The sequence below is a fragment of the Falco peregrinus genome, chromosome 10 (genome assembly GCF_023634155.1).
Source record: "Falco peregrinus isolate bFalPer1 chromosome 10, bFalPer1.pri, whole genome shotgun sequence".
NCBI lineage: Eukaryota > Metazoa > Chordata > Aves > Falconiformes > Falconidae > Falco > Falco peregrinus.
The window spans coordinates 31,947,738-31,970,101 of NC_073730.1; the positions used below are offsets into that span (position 1 = coordinate 31,947,738).

The following is a 22,364-nucleotide window of genomic DNA, read 5'->3' on the forward strand; positions in this document are numbered from 1 at the left end:
GAATTCCGCGGGCATTTATACTTTCCCGCATCACCTGTAATTCTACACTGCATTATTTCGCTCCTTGGCGAGAGCTCCCCTGGTCCGGTACCTACACCTTGAAGAGATTTCTTTGTCGTTTAACTTTATTAAGAAGGCACTGCCTGGACACTGTTGGAGTGACAAGGACTATTTCCTTAATTACTGTACATTGATAATAGCATTTACTCTGGCAGCTCCAGTGCTATTCAATCAAGCAAGATTCAATACAAAAAAGCTGATTTGCCAAAAAAGAGATTAGCATAAGTGCCTACAGTCACATTCTATTTTTGAAGGTAAAGCTACTGTGTCTGTGAGCTTTCTTGTGGGAACTTTATAAAGAGAGATTAATCTAGTTTATCTCCTTCAAAAGATATTTGGGGAAATCGCAGAGAGTCACTGTTTAGGGTCTTTTGGTAATAATTTTCTATAAACATGTAAAACAAAGACCTGCACAGAAAGTGCTAATCAGCAGCAGGAAGGTTGGTTGTTGTTTTTTTTTAATGTGGACATAGCCATTTGTTGTGAAAAACTCCATGTTCCCCAGTTTGCTATTGCTGTTCTTTGTCATTTAATCAAGTGGTGACTGTAGCTGTTGCACTTTAAAATTAAATGCTATTATTTATGGTAGAACTTGTTCTAGTTAAAAATGCAGACCTCAGCACTGTGTACGTTTGTAAGCAGAAGGTTAAGCAGGACATTTTAAATGGTAAAGCAAAGGGCTTAATCAAGGCTGAAGAGCAAAATGCAGTGGGATAACAGATATAGTAAATAGGCATTAATCACCATACAGGCTTAATCCAGGTATTAAGCAGTCTTGGGGCTAATACAAAGACTCACTTACATAAGGACTCATTCTACCAACCCTTAAGTAAGTGAATAACTTTATTCTTGGGAGAAATTTCATGATGTTAAAGGCCCTTGCAATATCGGACCTACGTTATGTCTTTGTAAAATGATCATCACACAGTTATTTTGCCTGAAGGGGATTTCTGAGTTAGGAGGCACGTGGGGGTGTGGCTCAAGAAAGGAAAAAATTGAATCGCCAGCCATGAGGAGCCACTTTTTCATGTTGGTTCCGTTCCCCCCCCCCCTTGACACTGTCTATTACTGTGACATCAAAATCCGAGCTAAGTACTTCTTGCCAAAGATGGACCAGATAAAATCAGGAAGCCAGTATCATCTCATGGGAGACAGCTCACTTAGCGACAAATTTAGAGACTACAAATCCAGGCTTAGAACACAGTCCTTCCCCAGTCATAATCCAGCACTTGCACACTGGATTTGCATTTAACTACCGATGAACTAAAATTTCAGTTTCAAGAAGATAATAGCACATCTATAGGTACAAAATTCACTATACAATACTTCTTTTATTAGATGCATAGACAAGTGCTTTGAAGTTTAACTAAACACCAAATATTTCAATTCTTTTTATAAACAGACATGTCACACGTACTGACGTGGCAGCACACCAACCCCAGCCTCCGGCCCAGGGTGGGTTTTGGCATCCTGGTCAAGCTCGCCTTACCTAGCCCCGAAACGGAACAGGCGGACTCACGGTAAGGCTGGCACAACCTAACCTGAGGAGAAGGGAAGGAGATGGAAGTGGGGAATGGGGTAGATGGCCATGGTTTATCTATTCAAGGAACAGCAAGATGAAAAAAAAATCCACAAACCTTTAATTGTGAATGTAGGAGAGGGACAGTGATGTAACTGTTCCCAGGGAACACTATTCTTATTTTGTAGAGGGAGGTGAGCCAAGATACTTAAGCTCTAGAGAACCTTTAACACAGGAAGCTATTTATCATAACAAGCTTGGTTGATACTGCTCCCATACTGAACCAATTAGATTAGCCTATTTCGTCATACTTCATAACTTGGGATGATAGGTTTCCAAGCATGGTACAGTGCAGTAATTGAATTTTGATCAAACACACATGGCCCATAACCCAGTATGTGAAACTTTCAGAGCAGTTCACAGCTTTTAAATATCCAGTCAACATGTTGCCAAAAGTACAGGATGTACTTGATGCAAGTGGGAGAGGAGGGGGGGAGCACGAGTCCACGCCGTAACTTGGTACAGCTGTAAAACAAACATTTTTTTGTTCCGATTCTGTTCCTACTTTAGCAAAGGAGCTGAGAGGAAGACAGTGAATGTCAAGTAAGTCGTTTTTCTCCCCAGCCCCCACACCCCCCCAGGCACACATTTCCCTTTTAACATTCTTAGATTACCACAACCTTTTAAATTCACTATACTGCACTTACATACTGTATTAGACACACCAGCAATTATGTTTGTTAGCATGACACATCCATTGCTTACACTTAGTTAACAAAATAACTTAAAAGTCGCATGCATCTTCCTCTTAATAACGTTATAATCAATGGGACCATGGAATGAAAGCCCTAAAAACTACCCCCCACCTCTGCATTCCCCAGGCTTCTGCCTCTGCCAACACAATCCATATGGTGGGCAGTCTCGTCAGGCTCAAGGTGAACATTCAGTCAGTTCTTTACAGGCAGTAATCTCCTCCTACATGTTCTTGCCATGTTTTCCCCATGGTAAATCCAAGGAACTTTGAGGAAGACTCTGTGTAAAGGAAACAGAATACATTAATAAATTCATTGCTACAGCTCTACTGACTAGGGGTTAAAGCACCCACCGCAGAACAGGTCCATGACATGGAAAATGCTGTGCCAGACTTTCTTTTGAGTGAGTAATGGCTACCCATGTCAAAGCTGCTCTCTGGCCTACAGCTAAGAGTCTGGTATGCTTAAGCAATGGAGCAGGGTATCACCAACCTCTGCATGTGGTGCTGCCAACTTCTTTCTCACCTTTGAGTGCTCTGCCCTGGAAGGCAGCTGGAGGCAGCTCTAGGTATCTCAGCTACCCAAAGGGGAAGCACCAGGGCAGTCACCACCTTCGCTTTCATTGAGGTGGTGCAAATGACATAAAAGATGGGAATTACTGCTGCAGCCCTCCAAAGAGTGTAGGATCTGACGGTTTATCCAAGTGCTTCCAGTTGCACTCTGTGGATTGTCTGCCTCCGAGCCGTCTCACACCTGTTCTGGAGTACGGCTGTGTAAGAGGCAGCCACAGGTTCCAAGGGGAGAAACGGTGCTTTTCAGATGTAACAAAATGTACACCTCATTCAGTCTCGCTGTGGGCTGGGGACAGGTATAGTGTCCTGATTACAGCCACCACCCTGTCAGAGACAGAGTGCAGAGGATGTGCTGGATCCCTTCTCCCTCCTCACCCCATGCCCCACCAAGTTACAATGCTGCAGAGGAAAGGAAAAAAAAAAAAAAAAAGAAAAAAGAAAAAGAATTGGTGTTCAACTTATCAGACTTGGACCAAACCTCAGCTCAAACCAAGGTTAAAGAGGCCTGTTCTAAGCCTCTTAAAGACAGGATTTATATAGCAATTACGGTAATGGAAACTGATCTTTATAATTTTTATACTGCCTAAAATTCTGCTGTGTCATATGCATCTGCAGAGCCTGAGAACTGTGCTTCTCGGAGAGAGCACTGCAGTCTTGAAAGCAGCCATTCAAATGTATAATGGAGAATTATCAGAGCATGAGTACGTTCGAGATTGTAATGCACGAAGAGTAAGAAACAGAAATCCTGGGAAAAGCAAAGAGTTTGTATTTGAGACAAGCAGTATTTTTTAAACACTTTATTTTGTTGGGAGTTTATGGAACTAGACCTTCATTACACATGGTGCAAACAGCATTGAGACTGCCCTTTTTATTCTTGTATTTCCTTTCTTTTCCTTTGCTACACTCTTATTTCTAGAGAGTGAGCACAGTGCAAAATGCATCTTGGCCAGACAGAATCCTCACATCCACTTTCCAATTTTCTCTGTTGTGCAAGGAAAAATACCGGAGTGCTAAGTCTTTGCTGCATGATAAAGAACAACTTCAGAAGATGTGGAGATCTGATAGGGGGTTTGGCTCCACCTTCAGGAAGCAGAAGGCAAAGAGACAACACGGTTTTAACTTTCAGACGGACCTTCTGCAGAAACTGAAGCCTACAACCTCCTCTTACTGACATCTACTGCTCCCCACTGTGTCTTTGCTTTGTATATATAAAAGATTCCCTGATCTGATGCCATGACATTTCTACGTGCTTGATTCAGCTCTGAAGAGTCCAACTCCTCCTAGAGGTACTTGAGAACTTGTGGCAGGATGTCCAAAGCTAGCTGATACATGACCAAACAGAGCTGATATACGAACAAAAGTCAATGAAAAGCAGCTTTGAGGTAAAAAAAAAAAAAAAAGTTGTGACACACAGGATGTCGCAGAGCTTTAACAAATATTATTAGCCATTTCCACCATCAGTGCTGAAGTTTCCATACAGAATGCAATTTTCTCTTATATTCACAAAGATTAGAAAGGTTCTTTGGGTAACACAGATGGATTGAGAGGAAGGAAGAAAGTGGAAATAGTCTTGATCAAATCTCAGTCTAGCAAAACACATTTAAGCATATGCCTAAAGTTAAGCTATTTTTTCTCCTCAGATTCAGGCAGAAGATGCAAACAGAATAATTTCTTGTATTTCATATCTTGGCAGACTGATGCAAGCTGAACTCAGAACAAAGTAGCTGGTTAAAAAGCACGACTTAACTGAATTAAAATGATGCGTATTTTTAAAGATGCCATATAGTGACCATTTATAACAATGAAAATGGCAAAGTAGTTAGGGATGAGATGACACTGAGTTTGAAAGACTGTATGATATATTAGTGAAATAACAGGCAATCACACAATTAGTGATGGTCCTATGAAGCAATGGAAACGAACGGTTGCTTGCAAAATCCTGCCTTTGGCATTTCCCCAGCTGGGTGCTCAAGCACCCAACCTTACTGTATTCAACATCATTTTCTGGAGGAAACAGGTTTGAAAACTGCAGAGCAAGCAACAAGGATGGCTCTCAGTGCAGAAATGGACTAAACACCTAATGAATCTAAAAATAAAAAAACACCCAAAACACTGAGAAGAGATGCGAGAAGACTGAATAGACGTAGCTGTGTAAGCAAATATAACTGAATATACTCCTGAGGAACAAAGGAAACAATTCTTGATGGGGTGACAACAGATGTTCTCCAAAAAAATTCTAACAGAGCATTTCAAACACAAAGACCTTCCTGTGGAGCGGAGAAGTTTTACTGGCAGACATACAGTAATACATCTTTGGAAACATAACAAACCCCAACATTTAAGGTGTTATCAGGTCCTGAAAGCAAAGTGGTATCTTCATGTAGTTAAGTGGTGGGTGGTGGAGGAGAGAGGAACCATTAGGATAACAAAATACTGTCACAGGAAGTTGCCGCAGCTTAGTCGTGATTGAAATCACAGCAGGAATAACTAGTCAGTGAGTCTGAGTTTGTGCTAAAAGATCTCCAAATCCGCTCTTTTGGAAAATGAGCTCTAAACACAAGTGAAAGATGGTTGACCTACCTGAACAGATAGAATACAGAGTAATTTACTAATACAGCAAGCACACCTAAGTACAACCATGTTTGCACTGTGTTAATGCAAAGTACCCAAAGCTGAATGTTTCTACCAGCTACTGTTCTTCCAGATCATGGTTAAGCACATTGCAATGGACATTAAAAAAAAAAAAAAAAAAAAAAGGAGAAAAAAAGACAGGTTTACGGAGTCATTTTTGTGATGACTAAACTGCACTGGTACTTAGGGAAGATCTGGATTTAACTCCTGGCATGGATCCACAGCATCTTCAGTGAATAGCTTTATACAGGGTTTTAAAGGCTAGACACTTCACATTCTTTTTTTAAACCCTGGCCCTTACTTTTTATGTTCTTCAGTTTTACATATAAAGAATAATACTTCTTTGTCTTGATGGAATATTGAAAGGATTCCTGAATATCTGCAAGACCAGCAGATATAATTTTATCTGGGAATGAAGCAGGAGGATGACACAGTACACTCTAGTTATTTTTATTGCTTTGCAACTGTTTTGGGGAAAACAATCCGGAGAGAAATTATTCCAGTGCAGTCAAAGCAATCAGAACTACAGAAACACTAGGATGGACAACTTGATTGATAGGAGAAAGCTAAAGCAGGCAACAACACAGAAAATCATCATTGGACAGACATTTTGATAAATATTACTGTAGCCAATTTATTATTAACAAGTGGGACAGCTTTACATCTTGCATCACAACTTTTCACAGCCCTTATGGTAAACATGCCATATCTGACAATTACAAGACGAAAACAAAGACCTCAATAACTCTCTACTGGCCCTGCAGTACTATCTGCTTACTCAATTAACCCTCTCTAAACTTCAGTGAGGCAACTAAATAAGCATATAGAACCACAGATACACGCGTTCAGATACAGAACATAATTCCCACAGTATCCAATGCAAATTCCAAATGTTACGCCATCTGTGGCACTGATTTCTAAAAGGCTTTACAGACAAAGGAGAAGGTTGCGAAAGATGTGGAAAGTTGTTAGTACAAGACATGGGATCAAATTAAATACCATCTAAAGGGAAGAGAAATAAAATTTTGCTAAGGCTCACAATATTGCTCTGTCTGGTCACCTGTGGCTTCACTCTGACTGCTATGACAAAGCAGTGCAGTCCTGACAAGAGCGTGCACTGGTACCACAATCCAGAGAGCATCAGAATGAAAGAATCCCATAGCAGATTTTATTTCCAGCATTGGTTGACACACATCTTCTGTTTCTACAGAAACACTGTGACTTGGAATAGCAAGTCTTTCTCTCTGCTGGCTACTTGGTTTCTGGGATTAACAAACTATCTGATGGACCTCATTACTAACCATATTTTCATCCGATTCGCACAAAATAGCTCCTGTATTCTTTTATGTATAGTGAAGCACAAGACCGACTGCTGAAATCATTAAGTCAAGCCTCTGCTACTTGTACACATGGATGTACATTGTAGAATGAAATCCTGTATCATGAGTTGCCCAAGGCTATTTTTTTATTATAATGTCCATGGCATCTTCCTATTTTCACAGCTATATTATCAGCTTCAGGGTTAAAAAACAAAAAGCAGACAAGTCGCAGGATGATCTTACCATGAGATTTTATTTGATCCAAACATTTATTTTCCATCCACTTCCTGTCTGTTTTTCAAAGTATTTCAGGAAACAAAACTGACATGCACAAAGAGCATTCAGTGAAAGAGACAAAAGGGAGATGTAACAAGTATCAGGCAAGTGAATGAAGCTAATGGTGTTCTTGTCTCTTTGAACCCACAAGTAAATACATGTTAGCAAGTATTCCAAAACTATGTCTTTCTTGCATGAAGGAAAGAATTAATGTTAAACCACAAGTAATACTTTGTGCTTATTCTCATTATGTGATATGTCAGGTTACACCGATATGGAAAAAAAGGATTTCTTTACAAAGCTTTCTGTGCACCAGTCCTAATGTAGATTTGAAAGAGATTAAAACTCACAAATTGCACTTTTAAAAATCTATTCAGGAATCTCATTTTTTGTAATTTCCTTAAAAATACCACTTGTGGACACATTTATAACATTTTGAAAGTTTCATCTCAAACCCAAAAGAATAGCCCACATTTCTGAAAAAAATCTACACTAAAGTTCAGATTGCATGGATTTCTCACTCAGTTACTGCCAGTTTTCATTAGAAGGTGAAGGGAATGCTTAAAATTGGTCAAGTAACGTGAAGATTCTGTTAACATGTTTTCTGTCTCTGTGCATATATACTTTTCTTTAAAGGAACATCTAGGTAAATCTTGCTTGTCCTAAAGACTTTGGTCAAAGAACTTTCAGAACACAGAATTTACTTCACTGAAACACAACTGATCTAAAATAAGAACCTTTTAAAGGCTTTATGAGTACAAAGAATTCAATTCTTGGACATTCTGTAGCTTAAAACACGTGCATCAATTTCTTTTCAGAAAAAAAAGTGTAATCCTGGCCCATCCATGCTAAAACCCTCAACAGACAGTTTGACGGACTGAAGATCAGCATTGCTGTTCTGAACAACTCTTTCTCCACCTCTCTATAATACTCTAAATTATACTTACGGAACATCAGTGCAAACTGTAGAAGTCTGCACATTTCACAAATGGTACAACTTAGTAACAAACTATGTGCTCACAGAAATAGAGCACTCACACAGAAAGTCAGCGCCTCTGAGGTAAACTTAAGTGAACTTGAGGAATTTTCATATTTTATCATCTTTGTTTAATGTACATTTAATATTCAGTTCTGATGAAGCGTAATTAAGTCATCAGCAATTTCAGTGGACGACTGGCTCCATCTGCAAAAATAAAATGCACCTATGCATTTGTGACACTTACTGCCAGGGTTAAGGATAGGTCTGCATTTTCCTGAATGTTGCATTGGTAATAGTGAGCCGCGTAAGCCTTGCTCCATAGTAATCTATAATATAACTAGAGCCATCGGAAGGTCCAACGATCTACAAGAGAAAAAGAACCAAGACTTTTCAATATGAAGTGAAATATATACTTTGTGCTAATGTCTCAATTACTGCTAATTTTCCCATCATAAAATTAGTCATGCTTAATTAGTCAAACAGAAACTAGATTTATTTTGAAGTTGTGCTGTAGTTTAACTATTTTAGTGAGCGCTGTCTCAGAAAGAACATTTCCCTAGGGCTTCTAATCAACCAAATTACACAGCCAGGCGCTGGTACTAGGTTAAGCCGATGAGGATTTCAGTCACAAAGTCAGGCTAACAAGTGAGTGTGCTCCAAACCACTTTTCTTGAACAAAGGAGGGTAGACAGGCAAGAATTAGGTTGGTGATAAGTATCTTTGAAATACTGCACAGGTAAGGAGTGGAGAGAAGGAGAGAAGATCATGGCTTTTTTGTTCCGGAAATGCTAAATTGATGTGGGGTCAGCAGGGAGATGAATAGAGAGATGAAAGATACTCTCAACCATATCTGTAAGTGTTCTGAGGCAAGATCACTGCAATAGCATAGAAAGGAATTTGAGAATGCATATAATTTAAAAGACTGTATATACAAAGATGTATACTTTAAAAATATTTTTCTATAATCATTCCTATATCCACAATGCATTTTAAGTTCATCACAATCTGCAATTCATGCTAAATGGATGCACTGTAGAATAAGACAATCTGACAATTTCATGATGTTGCAAGATGTCACCCCAGCTGGGGATTTAATCATCATGAATCCTACAGTCACAGATCTCAGGTGATACAGAACCTGTATTTGGAGGAGAGGCAGGAAAAAAAAAAAAAAGCAAGCGGCAATGGCTTCTCTCCTGCTCACTACATGGACACCTCAGACTATGGGCTCCATCAGTATAAAGTACATGCAAATGCAGACCTTCAGGATTCTGGGAACAACAGGACATCGCCTGCAAAGTCCACCACTCCGTGTCACATCAAGATCTCACAAGTTCTGAAAAAGTGAGCTTATAGTGCTACAGCTTCCAAGTTATTCATGACAAGTATTTATAGATAGCTAATCTAATTTTTAATTCAAACAGCGAATACATTAATATTTCGTGTCCATATTCTACAACATCAATCTACAAACAGAGCTGACATAGATGCCTTGATTTTTCAATACACAAAGGTTCTTAAGGCTAAAATGCTAAAAAGTATTAGCAATCAAATCAAAGCTTTAACAAATACAGATTTGGATCTTATTTTGAAAGCCCTGACTTACCTGCATTGAAATAAGTATGAAATCAATTAGGCTACCAATTCCACAAAATCCTACAGTGCAGAACTTTAACAAACCTAAAAAGGGAAAATAAAATTTAACCATAGCTTTAAGCCAGTCACTATGAAGTTCATGTGTTTCTGGTGGCAATCACATTCTAACTCTCTCCCCATCCCACCAAATAGACATACATACACACACATATATATATACACACACCCACACCCCTAGAAACAGACCTAAAGTTAAAGATATTTAATTACCAGGGGGGAAAAACCAAACCACATATATTAATATATTTCTACACTTTGAATAGACTTTAAAGATTTTAAATTAAACATTAACCATTTATATTTTATAACAGATACATATTCTTAAACAAGGAAAGGCAAAAGTTGATAACCAAGTCACTAGAAATTTTCTTCTCTTTGATTGAAGCACAGACAGAAAAAAATCCCAGCTTCAGCTGCAAAATTTACATATTAATAGAAAGAGACTTTCTACCATCCCATGAGTTGCAGCACATACTGATTTGATTTTCAGAACATGCTACTTTGGAGAAGAATCCTTTGTATAATTTTTATATTTTTGCTGAAAAAGGAATTTACTTTGAAGATATATAAAAAAATACAGAAACTCTTTTTTTATAACAGGTATTCAAAAATGTTATTATTTTTATAAATAAATGAAAGATTAATAGAAAATATATGGCAATAGCAACTGAAGATGAATGCTTCATCAGAAGTTGCCATGCAAGGTAGACTTAATTTGGAAAATGCCATCAGAAGAAGGAGACTGCCTTAAAATTTTTAAGTATCAGTAGTTTCTTGTACAATTAATATAATACAATGAGTATTATATACATTGTAAGTAATACTTCAGCTGAGCTAGGCAAACATCTAGGTTATTTTGAAAAGGAGATACTCATTGCGAAGACATTTCCCTCTTTACCCAGGCATAGACAGTATGAAGAAAATACAACAGATACACATTCCAAGTCAGTCGTAGGCTATGCTGTACAAGGAAAACACAGGTCCCTGCTAAAAAGTATATCCTTAACTGTGCTTACAAGGGCCAGCACACTTCTGAGGCAGGAGAGAAGCATGTTTCAGCCGGTATGGCATCCCAGAGCACCTCCTCACAGACACAAACTGCTACACTGCATAATACCTGCTAGTAAAACCACACGGCTGTTTTCCAAAGAACAAGCATGCTCTTGGTCAAACACCTGAAGGTCTCCTGACCTCCGCCATCTCCTTTGCACTCCCTCTCTCAGAAGCAGCAATCTGTCCCACATATGACCCCTCCCCCCCATGCCTTGTTTATGAGGCTGCATGTGGAGGAGAGTGGGGGAATAACTGCATACACACTGCAGGAAGAGCATCCCACTGTCTAGATATAGCTCCCATAGTTGGCAAGATGAAACAAGCCTGATTTATAAACTTCAGGGAGAGAGTTTATAACCTCTCCACAGAAGAACACAGCAGTTAGAACAGGGAAAAAGACCTAACAATGAAGAAGATGGAAGAGTATTAGCAGGATGGCCTTTCAGCTGATGAGAAGAAAAACCTACATACATATTACAACTTACTATGTGCCATTTAGACATGCAAAACCCCAAGCATGTAACTGTTTAAAAAAACTGGTTCCCAGTGGCTAACCTGTACAACTTCCAGCAGCCAGGTACAGTCAGCCTGGGTATCAGTACAGGCAGTAGCAGCACAGAACATAACGGAAACAGCCAACTAAAGAAATGCTAGCCTTAGGAAACAACAGTTAAGACAATTAAGTAATGTCAAGCTGGTGAACAGTTTACTTTGTTATTACATGCATCAAGTGCAGTCACCACTTATTTGTGATGCTCCTTATAACCACCTCGTCTGAGCTCTGGTCCTGAACCTCACTGCCAGCTAGCATTTAAGGAACCCAGCAGTTCTCTTACCACTGCTGGTTCCAGCACCAGCTCCAGTTTACTTGAGGAACTGGTTGCTCTGTTATGCTACTGGATGTAGAAGAACTGTTTCTGAACCTGGAATTTATTTCTGGAGTGCAGGGTAAAGCTGAGGTTTTTTTCTTCTTCCTCATGTCCCTCCCCACAAGCAGATCACACTGAGAAAATAAACTCAGGGCTCTAAAGCATGGAGGGAAAAAATAGTGCTTTTACGCAGTAATAACTTATGGTTTAGTTCACAGTGTGTGGGAGGGGAAGAAACTGACTTCCTGATTTCTTCATATTTAATAGCTTGTTTGTATTTGTGTGCTCTTTAAGCAAAGGAGAAGGAAAAAAATAAACCAAAGAGCATTTACAGTCTTCACTACACTTGCACAAAGTATTTCAATGCTATTAACCTTTCTTAACCATTTTTGCCAAGGCATAGATGACCTAAAAAAACCCCAATCAACTACTGTCAAGGAATCCAATATACTGATTTTTATTCTTTTCTACTCTTACCTATCTGCTTTTGTTGTCTTAACCTTTCAAAAGCTTGAAAACCTGACTTTGGAGGAGTTTGAGTCTTTTACCTTTGGTTACTGGCTAGAGTATATTCCAGTAGGTTTAACAAGCAAAAGGCATAAAGAACTTCTGTGTAATAATTGAGGATTTATAAATCTGTACTACCACAATATATTACAAAATAACTACTGGAAATTGTTATTCCAAATCAAAAACGCTATACCAAAATAGTGTAACAAAAAGGTGCACCTTACTGACCGCTTCCAAAAATGTATCCTTTTGTGAAACAGATGGACAAACTAAGTGCTAATTATAGAATCTCAGGGAAAAAAGACACAGATGTTAACACAAGATTATCATGAAGGACAGATAATGTTATTAAAAAATCAAGGGTTTGCACTTAATGGACAGAAACTCAAAATTCCTAGCTGAAGTGACAGTAACTTGTATAGCTTTTTTCAATTCATGGCTCCATGCTGTCTAAACTTAAACTTACTCCATTTGTCCAACTCAGAAACAAAGCCAGTGAAAGTAATTCTAACATACTAAGGTATTTCTGTACTTAAGAGCCAGTGGCACTGCCACCCTGGGAATCGGGTCCTAAAAACACCAACCAGAGGTAAGTCTTACCAAAGGTCCCAGCTTCTGCAGAACTGTTATTAATACTATGAGCTAGAATAAAGGTATGCATTTGCCAGCATAAATTCCATATCCCACCGTATCCATATCCATATTTACACCATAAAGTTTGTCCACTATTTTCCTGGTAAAATCAAGCACCATTTAAGTAGCTGGCACATGAGTCAAAACCACTTCTGTTTCAGTGCCTCACAAAGTATGCAGTGGTAAACACCAATGCAAAGCAAAATTATGAATAGCAATAATCATGTTTGCTTATTAGGATTTTATCTGTTGGACAACTAGATCCACTTGTCACTACGCACTCCAACAGAACAGCAGGCTGACAATAATGCAGGATTTTATCTTACTTGACAATAAAGTAAGGATTCTAGTTGTAAATACTAAAACTATGACTGTCAGACTTCATTACTCAAAACATAAGTATACACATACAACTCAGTCATAACAAGCTTTACCTCAAAGAAAAAAAAAAGAAACAAACCTACCTAATGCAGGATAGCCTAGATAAAATCTATCTGCTCCCAACCATCCAAGAAATAAGGACAGAGCCACTGCGACTTTGTAGGAGTATCCATTTCTGCCAAAAGAAACAAGTAATGTGGACAATGACTGCAAAATATATTCACTCATACTTTTGAGAATTAAAGTAGTGACTCATTTGCCTGCTGCTTCAGTTAACAAAAAAAACCCAACAACAAACAAACAAAAAAACCCCACAAACACTCTACAGATTTGTTATTTATCTTTAATTAATAGACACAGAATTGATAACGTTAAGCTTTCAAACTGGGTAGGCATTCTCCATAAAGCAACCTCAGCTTGCAACTCAAGTATACTCTTGCAGAATAGATTAAAACTAAATCATGATTTCTTGTCAAGACATAATTCAGTTGCTGATACACTCCCAGTTTCACAGAGTACCTCCTAACAGTTCAGCCCTACTGAGACAACCCTTGAAAGCTAAGAGGTGTACGCATACTGTCTGTAGGCATTAGTCTCACATGCAGCCAAATCAAGAGGAACAGGACAGACAGGTGAGATGTCACCAGAGACAGTAATTGCAATGAGATCTGAAGAAGAAATGAGCCATGGCCACTGGCTGAAGAAGCTGCATGAAGGATTCAACAAAAAGGGTAAGTCGTGTATCCATTTACTACAGTCTAAAAGTAGTAAATGGCACAAACTCACAAAGGAAAAGAACTGTTGACAGTACAAAGATGTACAGTGGTAGAGAGGTAATCTAAAGTTAAGCATCCCATGGTTAGTCATACAAAATAAACAGATACAACACTTTTTGAGATTTATACTAATTGGCACCAGTCTTGCCAACAGCTGGAATAACGTGGTCACCTAAACCACCTGTAACTTTCAGTCACTGCTGATGTGACTTTACAACTTTACACTAATAACTGAGCTGGAAACATATAGCTATCAATACTAGAACTTGCTGCATCCTTTGCTGCATTGGCAAACAGCTAGCTTCTGAAAAGAAAAGCAAACCCAAATGTAATTAGAACTTTAAAAATATTCAATAATTCACTGTTTTGATACGTGCAATACTATGTGCCAGCAATTATTTAATAAGCCCAAATTAAACTCTTGGTTGACAGCTGCATAAAACAGAGTTTCAGAAGGACAGTAGCTGAGAAAGGTCCAAGCACCTTTATTAAGGACTTTCAATGCCAAATAAAGATCTACCTTTTTGCTTATTATCTAGATTTACTGACTTTAAAACTTAATGGCAACATTAAGTGATTAAATCATGGCTCTTACCTCAGTATTTGTTACTTAGCACTTATTAGCAACACAGAACATACTGGGCATTCCTGGAACCTAATGTAATGTAAATTACCATCTTTAAAAGTCTTGCTTGCACCATAAAGAACACTAATAGTTTTATTTAAAATTTGAAATCAACTGTTGGAAATTGTTTATCAACTACAAAGTATCAACAACCTTGCAAGGACACTAAAGCATAAAGAGAGCTCTGACATAAAAGGTGGGAACACAGTTTAATTTTAAATGCTCCTGATTAAAACTAGTAATGAACTGAGCACTCACTTATGCACTGAGATGCTTTTAAAAGCTGAACAGTCTGCACCCTAGTCAACGTCAAACTGACAGGCAGAAGAAATCTAGTGTGAAGTGGAAGCATGTTAATACTGTAACAAGGCTGCATCCACTCTTTTATTTCCTTTGTTTTACTTACTCTTTCAGATAAAAATATGCACCAAAGACTAAACTAGCGAGTAGGAGAATAACATATCCCAGGCATCTAAAGAAATTTATATAATTGGGTAAAAGATGCAATTTCTTTTTGGTTTTTCTTCCGATTTTTTCTTGTTTCCCAGCCACATCCAATCTTTAATTTTTTCTGCACATGCTTCTTCCAGCTACCATGTTAAAAACTTTCTTCCAGCTCTTCCGCACCGGTTGATAATATGCAAGTACTGCTGTAGGTCACAGTGGTTTTGGTGCTCTATCAGGGTCTCTTAGCACTGCTCAAACACTTGTCCACACTGAACTTCACAGATTTCACAGACAATGAAGTTCAGTGTGGACATTTTATGGACTCCTTGCCTGGGAACAGCAATACTTGAACAATAGACATTTCAAGTCTGCAGAATCAGGCCCTGCACATACTAAGCAAAATACACGGTAGACTGTCAATTGGGGGAATTCCAGAATTGGGGGGGGGAAAAAAAAAAATCTACCTCCAAAACATTAAAGTAAAGCCAAACCAAAGCAATCTTGACTCCCAGTACTTCTTTACCGGAGCGGTCTTACTACTACTTATAAACTTTTCCTTGAACTAACACCAGGAGCAACTCAACTTAAACACAACCACTTAAACAAACACATAACATCTCCTGGTCTTTCTCTAAAATAACTGGATCTCAGAACTGTTATCTGGCCTGTTGCTACATCACAGTTTTGGCTAAGGACTACTTGCCGATTTGTCCTTTCCAAATGCTAGGGACAGAGATTAACATGCTGTCCCCATGGTAGGACAATCCTGCTTTGTGAAGATGCCCTCTCAAACTAATTTTCTGGTTAAATGATGTGCAGTTATTTCTGCCAGAAGACAGTTACAGCTTCCATCAAAACTCAGATAAAATGCTGGAAAATCTCCAAAATGCAGTCGAAAGGGAAGGCCTATTGTTGTAATGTTAAACTGGAGATTCCTGCTTAAAATAATGTTTCTAGCACTTAGGTAACATTCAAAATGCCTTACAAAAGGCTCATGTAATGATCAGTGATTAGACCACTCTTTAAACAAGTGCATATATGAAGGATGGCAATACTAATCTTGGTGCCATTTTTAACTGGCTTTGGGGCTTTATCAAGGGCATGCTTAACACTTTCTACATTCACAGCTGTATTTTAGTGGAGTTTTTAGCGAGCCCACACAGGGTCATATTCCTCTGCTGCCATACTAGCAGTCATGGGGCTGGAAAAGCCACAGCAAGTTCTTTTGGTAGCAAAACCATTATTTCATCATAAATAATAGTCATGATCAATTAATACACATCATAAGGAGGATGACATTTTTCTGCTTACGTAGATTCAGGGGCTTATGTTTCTAGAAAATATATTAAACCAAAAATGTATGCAAACAGGAAACTCCAAACTTAAGAATTTCTGTCTACTCAAAGAGGGAGCAATTTTATTAAACTAGTATAGCTCATCTTATTCGCAGTCCCCATCACAGATGGGACTGAAAATGCAATTGTTTCTGCACAAAAATGTGACTGAAGTCTAGCTTGCTAGCATTTAAATTTGATTAGACGTAATAATATGTTTTCTTCAATTTGCTGAGCTTTGACTGTTGAGAAGACTAAATACAGAGAAAATATTTATGAAACTAAGAGGCAGAGCTGTACTTCCGAGTTAGGCAAATTATTGAGCAGTAAGTATCACATCAGTTATTTACCCACTAATGTGATAAGGAATACCCAGCGAATATAACTGTTGTTTTAATTTCCAAAGATTCCAGTAGGACAGAAGAAAAAGGCTCCTGCATGAATCCCACAAAAAGGAGAAACAAATGGTACTGACAGGTGTTCACTGATCATTAGTGTTGGGCAGTTGGAACATTTATTGGTAGCCACAGCTCTCCATTGCTCACATGTTTTAGAAAAACTAGGTCCATCATTTTCACGATGTTTCAGAAACAGGCTCTTAAAAGACACAGAAGATCTCAGTAAATACAAAGGTTGTTTGAAAACAGGGAATAGCTCCTCTAGGAGAATTTTTTTGGGGAACTGAAGAGACACTTACACTTCTCCAATATTTATGCATACTACAACTTAAGCTGCAGCTACAGGCACACTTTACACCAGCATGAACAACTACTGCTGGTGCACAGAGCAGCCTAGTCCAGCCCTCCTTTCTCGACTCTTTTTTATCCTTGAGTTGCCCTCATCCTTGTGCTGGCACAAGCACTTGAAACGACTGTACTGCAACTCACATCGGGGAACTGATCCAAGTTAGTTCAAACCCAGATCAGTCCCTGATTCAGTATACAGTGGGGTACCTCAGGGGAAGGGATGGACAGTGTCCCTAGCCAGCTCCTTTCAGCAGCTGCGCTGATTTTACACATACATGAAACAGCCTCAGCATTTGGGGCAAATTTTTGCCAGGATAAAGTACTAAGTAAAGCAAAGACACAAACATAACTAAACAAACAAAGAAAAGTGGCCAAGGCAAAGACAGATTTACTCATAAACATGCATGTTGTATCCTTATAATACCATAGTGTTTATTAGAGGATTAAGTACTGGGCAACACATGTACCACTATCTTCTCTTCTTCATTCTGTCAACATATCATACTATTTCAGAAAAATGTCAATGTGAAAACAAAGATGAACTATTACAAAAAAGTCGCGTACTTACACATTGCGACACTCAATAGGCTTGTAAAATCCCACTTCATGTCCTGTAAAGACTTTTTCTATGCCAAGGTGATCTTTGCAAGTAATATTTGGCGCTGGCAGACATTGAACTGAGAACAAAAAATTATTTGAAATTAAGCAGTAACTGATTGGGTATTACAGCATTTTTCTGGCACAAGTGAACTAAACAAATAAAGTTCTACTGCACCACTGTCTCGATACAAAGCACAGTACACACTCACGTAATGCTTTTTTTTAAAAAAGCATTTTGCAAGCCAGTCCTATGACTAATTTGTATTTTTTCCTTGCTACGTATTAAGCAAAATATACAAACCTAATTGCTGCCCTAATTCTGTTGTAATTTCCATTCTGGCTCCAATATGAGTCAATGGGAAAGCTGAACCTGACATACAGAAAACACTGTCACCATGAAAGCAGTCAAATATTGGAACAAGCTTCCCAGGGAGGTAGCGCCGTCACCATCCTTGGAGGTTTTCAAGATATGTCTGCACGAAGCCCTGAGCAACCTGGTCTGAACTCAGTACCAATGCTGCTTTAAGCAGGAGGCTGGACTGTATGACTTTCCAGAGGTCTCTTTCAACCCAAATTATTATACACTAAGGCTTGACTCTTGAGAGCACCAAAGTGGAAATCACACCAGAAAGTGACATCTGCTAGAAGCCTGCAGTGCGTTACCAGAATATCAGTTACTCTCTACTGTTGAAGTCTGTTGTTTTAAAGGGAAAAATCTCAGTGCTTTACCTGCTTTCTACCAGTTTTCAGTACTTGTAAGTCCTGTTGGTTAATTCCAACACTACAAGCCAAGTTCAACATTTCTTTCCAGATTTTCCAGTAATACACACAGGCAAGAGGACTAGGATTTGAGTATATTTTTTAGAAATATCTACCCATATTGCATAGAGAAAAAAAAATTCTTTCCTGTAAAAAAATAATAATTAAGCAAACAAAACAGTGGTGTTACCTAGAAGAAACCCACAGCAGTTAAAATATATTGATATAGGAAAGGCCAGTTATCCTGTCAACATCACACCTGTAAGACTCCAAACCTGCCACTCAATGAGACTACTTTGATGCTTTCAATTAAACCCATATTTGTTTGGGTGATGGATCCCAGAAAGGTTCAGAAACAGTAGTGCTTCAAGCATGTTCCAGAAGATTACATTTTTATTACTCAGGTAACACTGAAAAAGGAAGTGACTCAAATATTGTGGGGACAATCTAAAAACTGCTGTGTGTAAAACCACTATACAGACATAGAGAAGAACATATTAATTAATTTAGCAAACTTCCTCTACTCTGAAGCTTATCTCTTATTCATTATGCGGTGTATTCAATGCAATCACATGGTAATTGCTTAGACAACTAACGATCCTGAGTTGTGATCAATCTTAAGACTACGTAATATTCTTTCTGCTCACTGGCCATTTGTAATCAGGGACACAATGTCAAAGATCATATAAAGGACTGAAGAACTCAAAAAAGGATCCGTTTTGGAAAGTATTTTCATCCAGTCTCTGAAAAGTATCTGGGAAACCATCACCACCCCGAGCATCCCAGTGAAGAAAATTATTCAGCATTTTAGAAAGCAAAATATGAAAGACAAGCACACATATGCATTTTAAACGTGAGTGCACATAAAGCGAAACTGTTGTGCTAGTAGCTAACACAAAGACCATTTATTTCAATGCCCAAGAACATCAGAAACACTAAACACATGTAGTAAACCGAGTGATCAATTTAAGTATTTTTTTGTTGTAGTCCAAAGTACATCACAACTTAACATCAAAATAAATGTAAGTGCTTTCAAAACAGAGCCTCACGGCACCAAAAACTCCTGATGATGGAAGGCACCATGTTGCCTTAAAAAAATATATATATTAACAAAATAGAAGATTTTGAAGGCTGTTCTGTCACTTGTCAATCCTTCTAATAAGTATATGCAAAATAACTATGACAGGAATAGTTTGTTTTAATCACAGTAATGCAGGACTGAGCCTAGAGGATATGACATACATTGAAGAGATTTACCAGAAACCTCACTTGCAAATGTACCAATCAGAGACAATTTATTTATTCATTTCGAGTAAAGCATCCAATCCACGTGTTTTAGGCTTTCATACTAATGGTATTACTAATCCCATGTTTTATAAAGCTCATCTAGCAGATACACAAATGCATAAATTGAACACTTCCTTGGAAAATGTAGTTACTGTCAATATGTTATAAATTAGAAATCCTTACCATATGCTGTGTGATTTGTACAATTCATTGGCTCTTGTGTACTATTGTCTATTTTAGGCTCATCGCACATATATGTTCAGGTAATTGAGGAAAACATTTTTCCTATCAAACACTACAACTGGTTTAGCAGTAATTTATTCCACCCTCTTTAAACCCTGAGGATTTAAGATGCACCTTGATGTTAGTTCAGACCCATCCCCCAAAATCGGAACAGCACATTACCATACAGCAAATCTGCTAATCCAATTTAATACACCAAAATATCGCATAAGCTCCACGTTTAATTAGTGCTGCAGTCAGCACTACCTAAAGGAAATACAGTATTTATCCATCACAGCCTCTGTATTTGAAGGCAACAAGGTAGCACACCTAATCTAGTCTTCTTCCCTTATTTCAATATCAGAGTACCTCTAAATTAAGGCATCTGGTTGAGAAGATTAAATCTATAGCAACACAGAACACTTAAAAATGAACATCTGAAATGCCAGAAATTTGAACTAGGGAAAAAAACCAAAACAAAATCTCAACCAAAAAAAAAAAAACAACAACCAAAAACTGAGCAGAAACTAATTTCCAGAGGTCTGAACTCCCACTGCCAAGGAAAGCAGGAGATGAAGTTAACTTGTCCAAGATTTGCTTCCTGACACATTTGATTATCAATAACTGTCAGCTACGATCAACAAACATTTTCTGGGGAAGGCCTGACGTGCCTCTGGAGAGTCAGGAGCCTCGCAGCTAGAGCCTAACACCTGCGCCCTGCTCCTCTGGGCAGCGAGGAGGGCTCACGCACCGTGCAAAGCCAACGCGTCTCACTCGAGTGTCCTGCAAAAAACAGGAAGGTGGAAGGGTGGGGGAGAGAGGTCTCTCATCCCATGAGATTTTCTAAAGAGAAAAATGTTCAAAGATTTTCAGAGGAAAATCCGAGACGCCCCAAACCTGCACACAGGCACACTGTACCACCCCCAAAACGAACCCAGGCGACTGCAGACGTGCCCCCTCCCGCTCCTTCAGCCGAGACCCCCTCGGGGCTCCTCACCTGAGGCCTTCCCCGACAGCTACGGGGCACCCCGCCCTGCCAGGCGGCCCGCACACCTCCCCCTTCCCCTCCGCTCCAGGCGGCTGGACAAGCGGCCCTCCCTCCGGCCACCTGGGCCTCGGGCTGCCGGCCCCGCCGCCCTGCCGAGCCCCCGCCGCCCGCCCGGCCCGGCCCGGCCCAGCCGCGCTCAGGATATTGCCCCAGCCTCAGCTCGTCGCACTTGAGCGGCGGCTCCATGCCCGCCGCTCCCTCCACGGCTGCGCCCGCGAACCAGAGGAGAAGCAGGATCTGGGCCTCCGCCGCGCCTCTCCGCCGCCCCGGCCCCGCCGGCGGCCGCCCCGGCCGGGCGGCCATGATGGAAACCGCCGCCGCCGTCAGCTGACTCGGCGGCCCCGCGGGGAGGAGCGGCCCCGCCGCGTGAGGAGGCCACTGCCTGCGGGGAGGGGCGGGCTGCGGCCCCTGCGAGCCGTTCGGGGGCTGCTCGGGGACGTGGGCTTTGGGAGGGGGGGTGACCTCAGCAAATATGGCTCCTGAGGCAGCTAATGGCTAGCGCTGAGGGCAGAGCCTGCTCCTACTCAAGATGACATTCGTACAGCCCCGGCGGGGTCGTGCCCTAAGTAAAGATGGCCGCGTTCGCCGCCAGCACCTGGCGGGGTAGCGCTCACCTGCCCTCACTTAAGATGTCGGCCATGAGGCGGGCTGTCGTTGGGTCCTTGAGCGGTGCGGCACCGGCGGCGGGTACGGGCGCTGCGGGGAGGCGAGTCACCCGCAGCAGGGAGCGCCCGGCGCTGTGAACCGGGCGGCGAGCAGGCAGGCCCGGGGGAGGGCGCGGCCCGGGAGGGGAGTGCGGAGCCCTCCCGGCTCTTCCAAAATACCGAAGCTGTAACTCTGGCCCACCAGGTGGAACCTTACCGCCAGGTGCTGGTACCTGTGTGTGTCCCTGTAGTTTGCTGGGTACGTTAAAAATAATTTTTTAAAAAGCACAGGAGAGGTTAAAGGGATGGTACCTGCCAGTGAACACTCCTGCTGAGCCACGGGTTAAAATGCACAGGAGCCAGATTAAATAAATTGTTTGAAATTGTTACTCTGTTTTCACATAAAATTATGACTGTATTGTTAAAAATGCTTTTTATTTTATTTTATTAAATGAATGCCTGGAGCAGGCAAGATTTTGTCAGTGTTTTCTCCTTGTAAGGTATTTTGAGCAATTACCAACCTTTCCATTATCTCACTTTCTTGACGCTTATGTCATGTTTTCCTAGTGTTTGGTTTTGAAGGAGTGCAGTTTTCCGTTATCAGCTGCTGGGGATCCTGGACTGCTTACAGGAGAAGAAGAGACCATTCCAGGTAAACCTACCCAG

General features: G+C 40.1%; 1 protein-coding gene across 2 annotated transcripts; it reads right to left on the reverse strand.

Annotated features, from left to right (window-relative positions):
• Positions 1–1,371: 1,371 nt before the first annotated feature.
• Positions 1,372–21,515, reverse strand: TM2D1 (TM2 domain containing 1). 2 transcript variants are annotated; one of them, XR_008748974.1, is made up of 7 exons: positions 21,196–21,515; positions 19,968–20,037; positions 17,707–17,815; positions 13,294–13,385; positions 9,715–9,788; positions 7,097–8,471; positions 1,372–2,611 (listed from the first exon to the last, which is right to left on the reverse strand). XR_008748974.1 is itself a non-coding variant. In XM_055815078.1 (7 exons), the coding sequence occupies exons 1-6, from the start codon at positions 21,355–21,357 to the stop codon at positions 8,361–8,363; spliced, it is 618 nt and encodes a 205-aa protein (XP_055671053.1). In that variant the 5' UTR covers positions 21,358–21,510; the 3' UTR covers positions 1,372–2,611; positions 8,353–8,360. The 2 variants fall into 2 exon arrangements, 1 of the variants encoding a protein (XP_055671053.1); XM_055815078.1 differs by having other exon boundaries at positions 8,353–8,471; positions 21,196–21,510.
• Between the last annotated feature and the right edge of the window lie 849 nt (positions 21,516–22,364).

What these genes read in the sequence shown, in the direction of transcription:
- TM2D1 (XM_055815078.1), bottom strand. Translation starts at nt 21,357, where the DNA reads ATGGCCGCCCGGCCGGGGCGGCCGCCGGCGGGGCCGGGGCGGCGGAGA. An exon ending in TACAAATCACACAGCATATG is followed by an intron (nt 17,816 to 19,967) that starts GTAAGGATTTCT and finishes TTTTGTTCTCAG; the next exon opens with TTCAATGTCTGCCAGCGCCA. An exon ending in TCATACTTATTTCAATGCAG is followed by an intron (nt 8,472 to 9,714) that starts GTAAGTCAGGGC and finishes TTTCTCTTGTAG; the next exon opens with ATCGTTGGACCTTCCGATGG.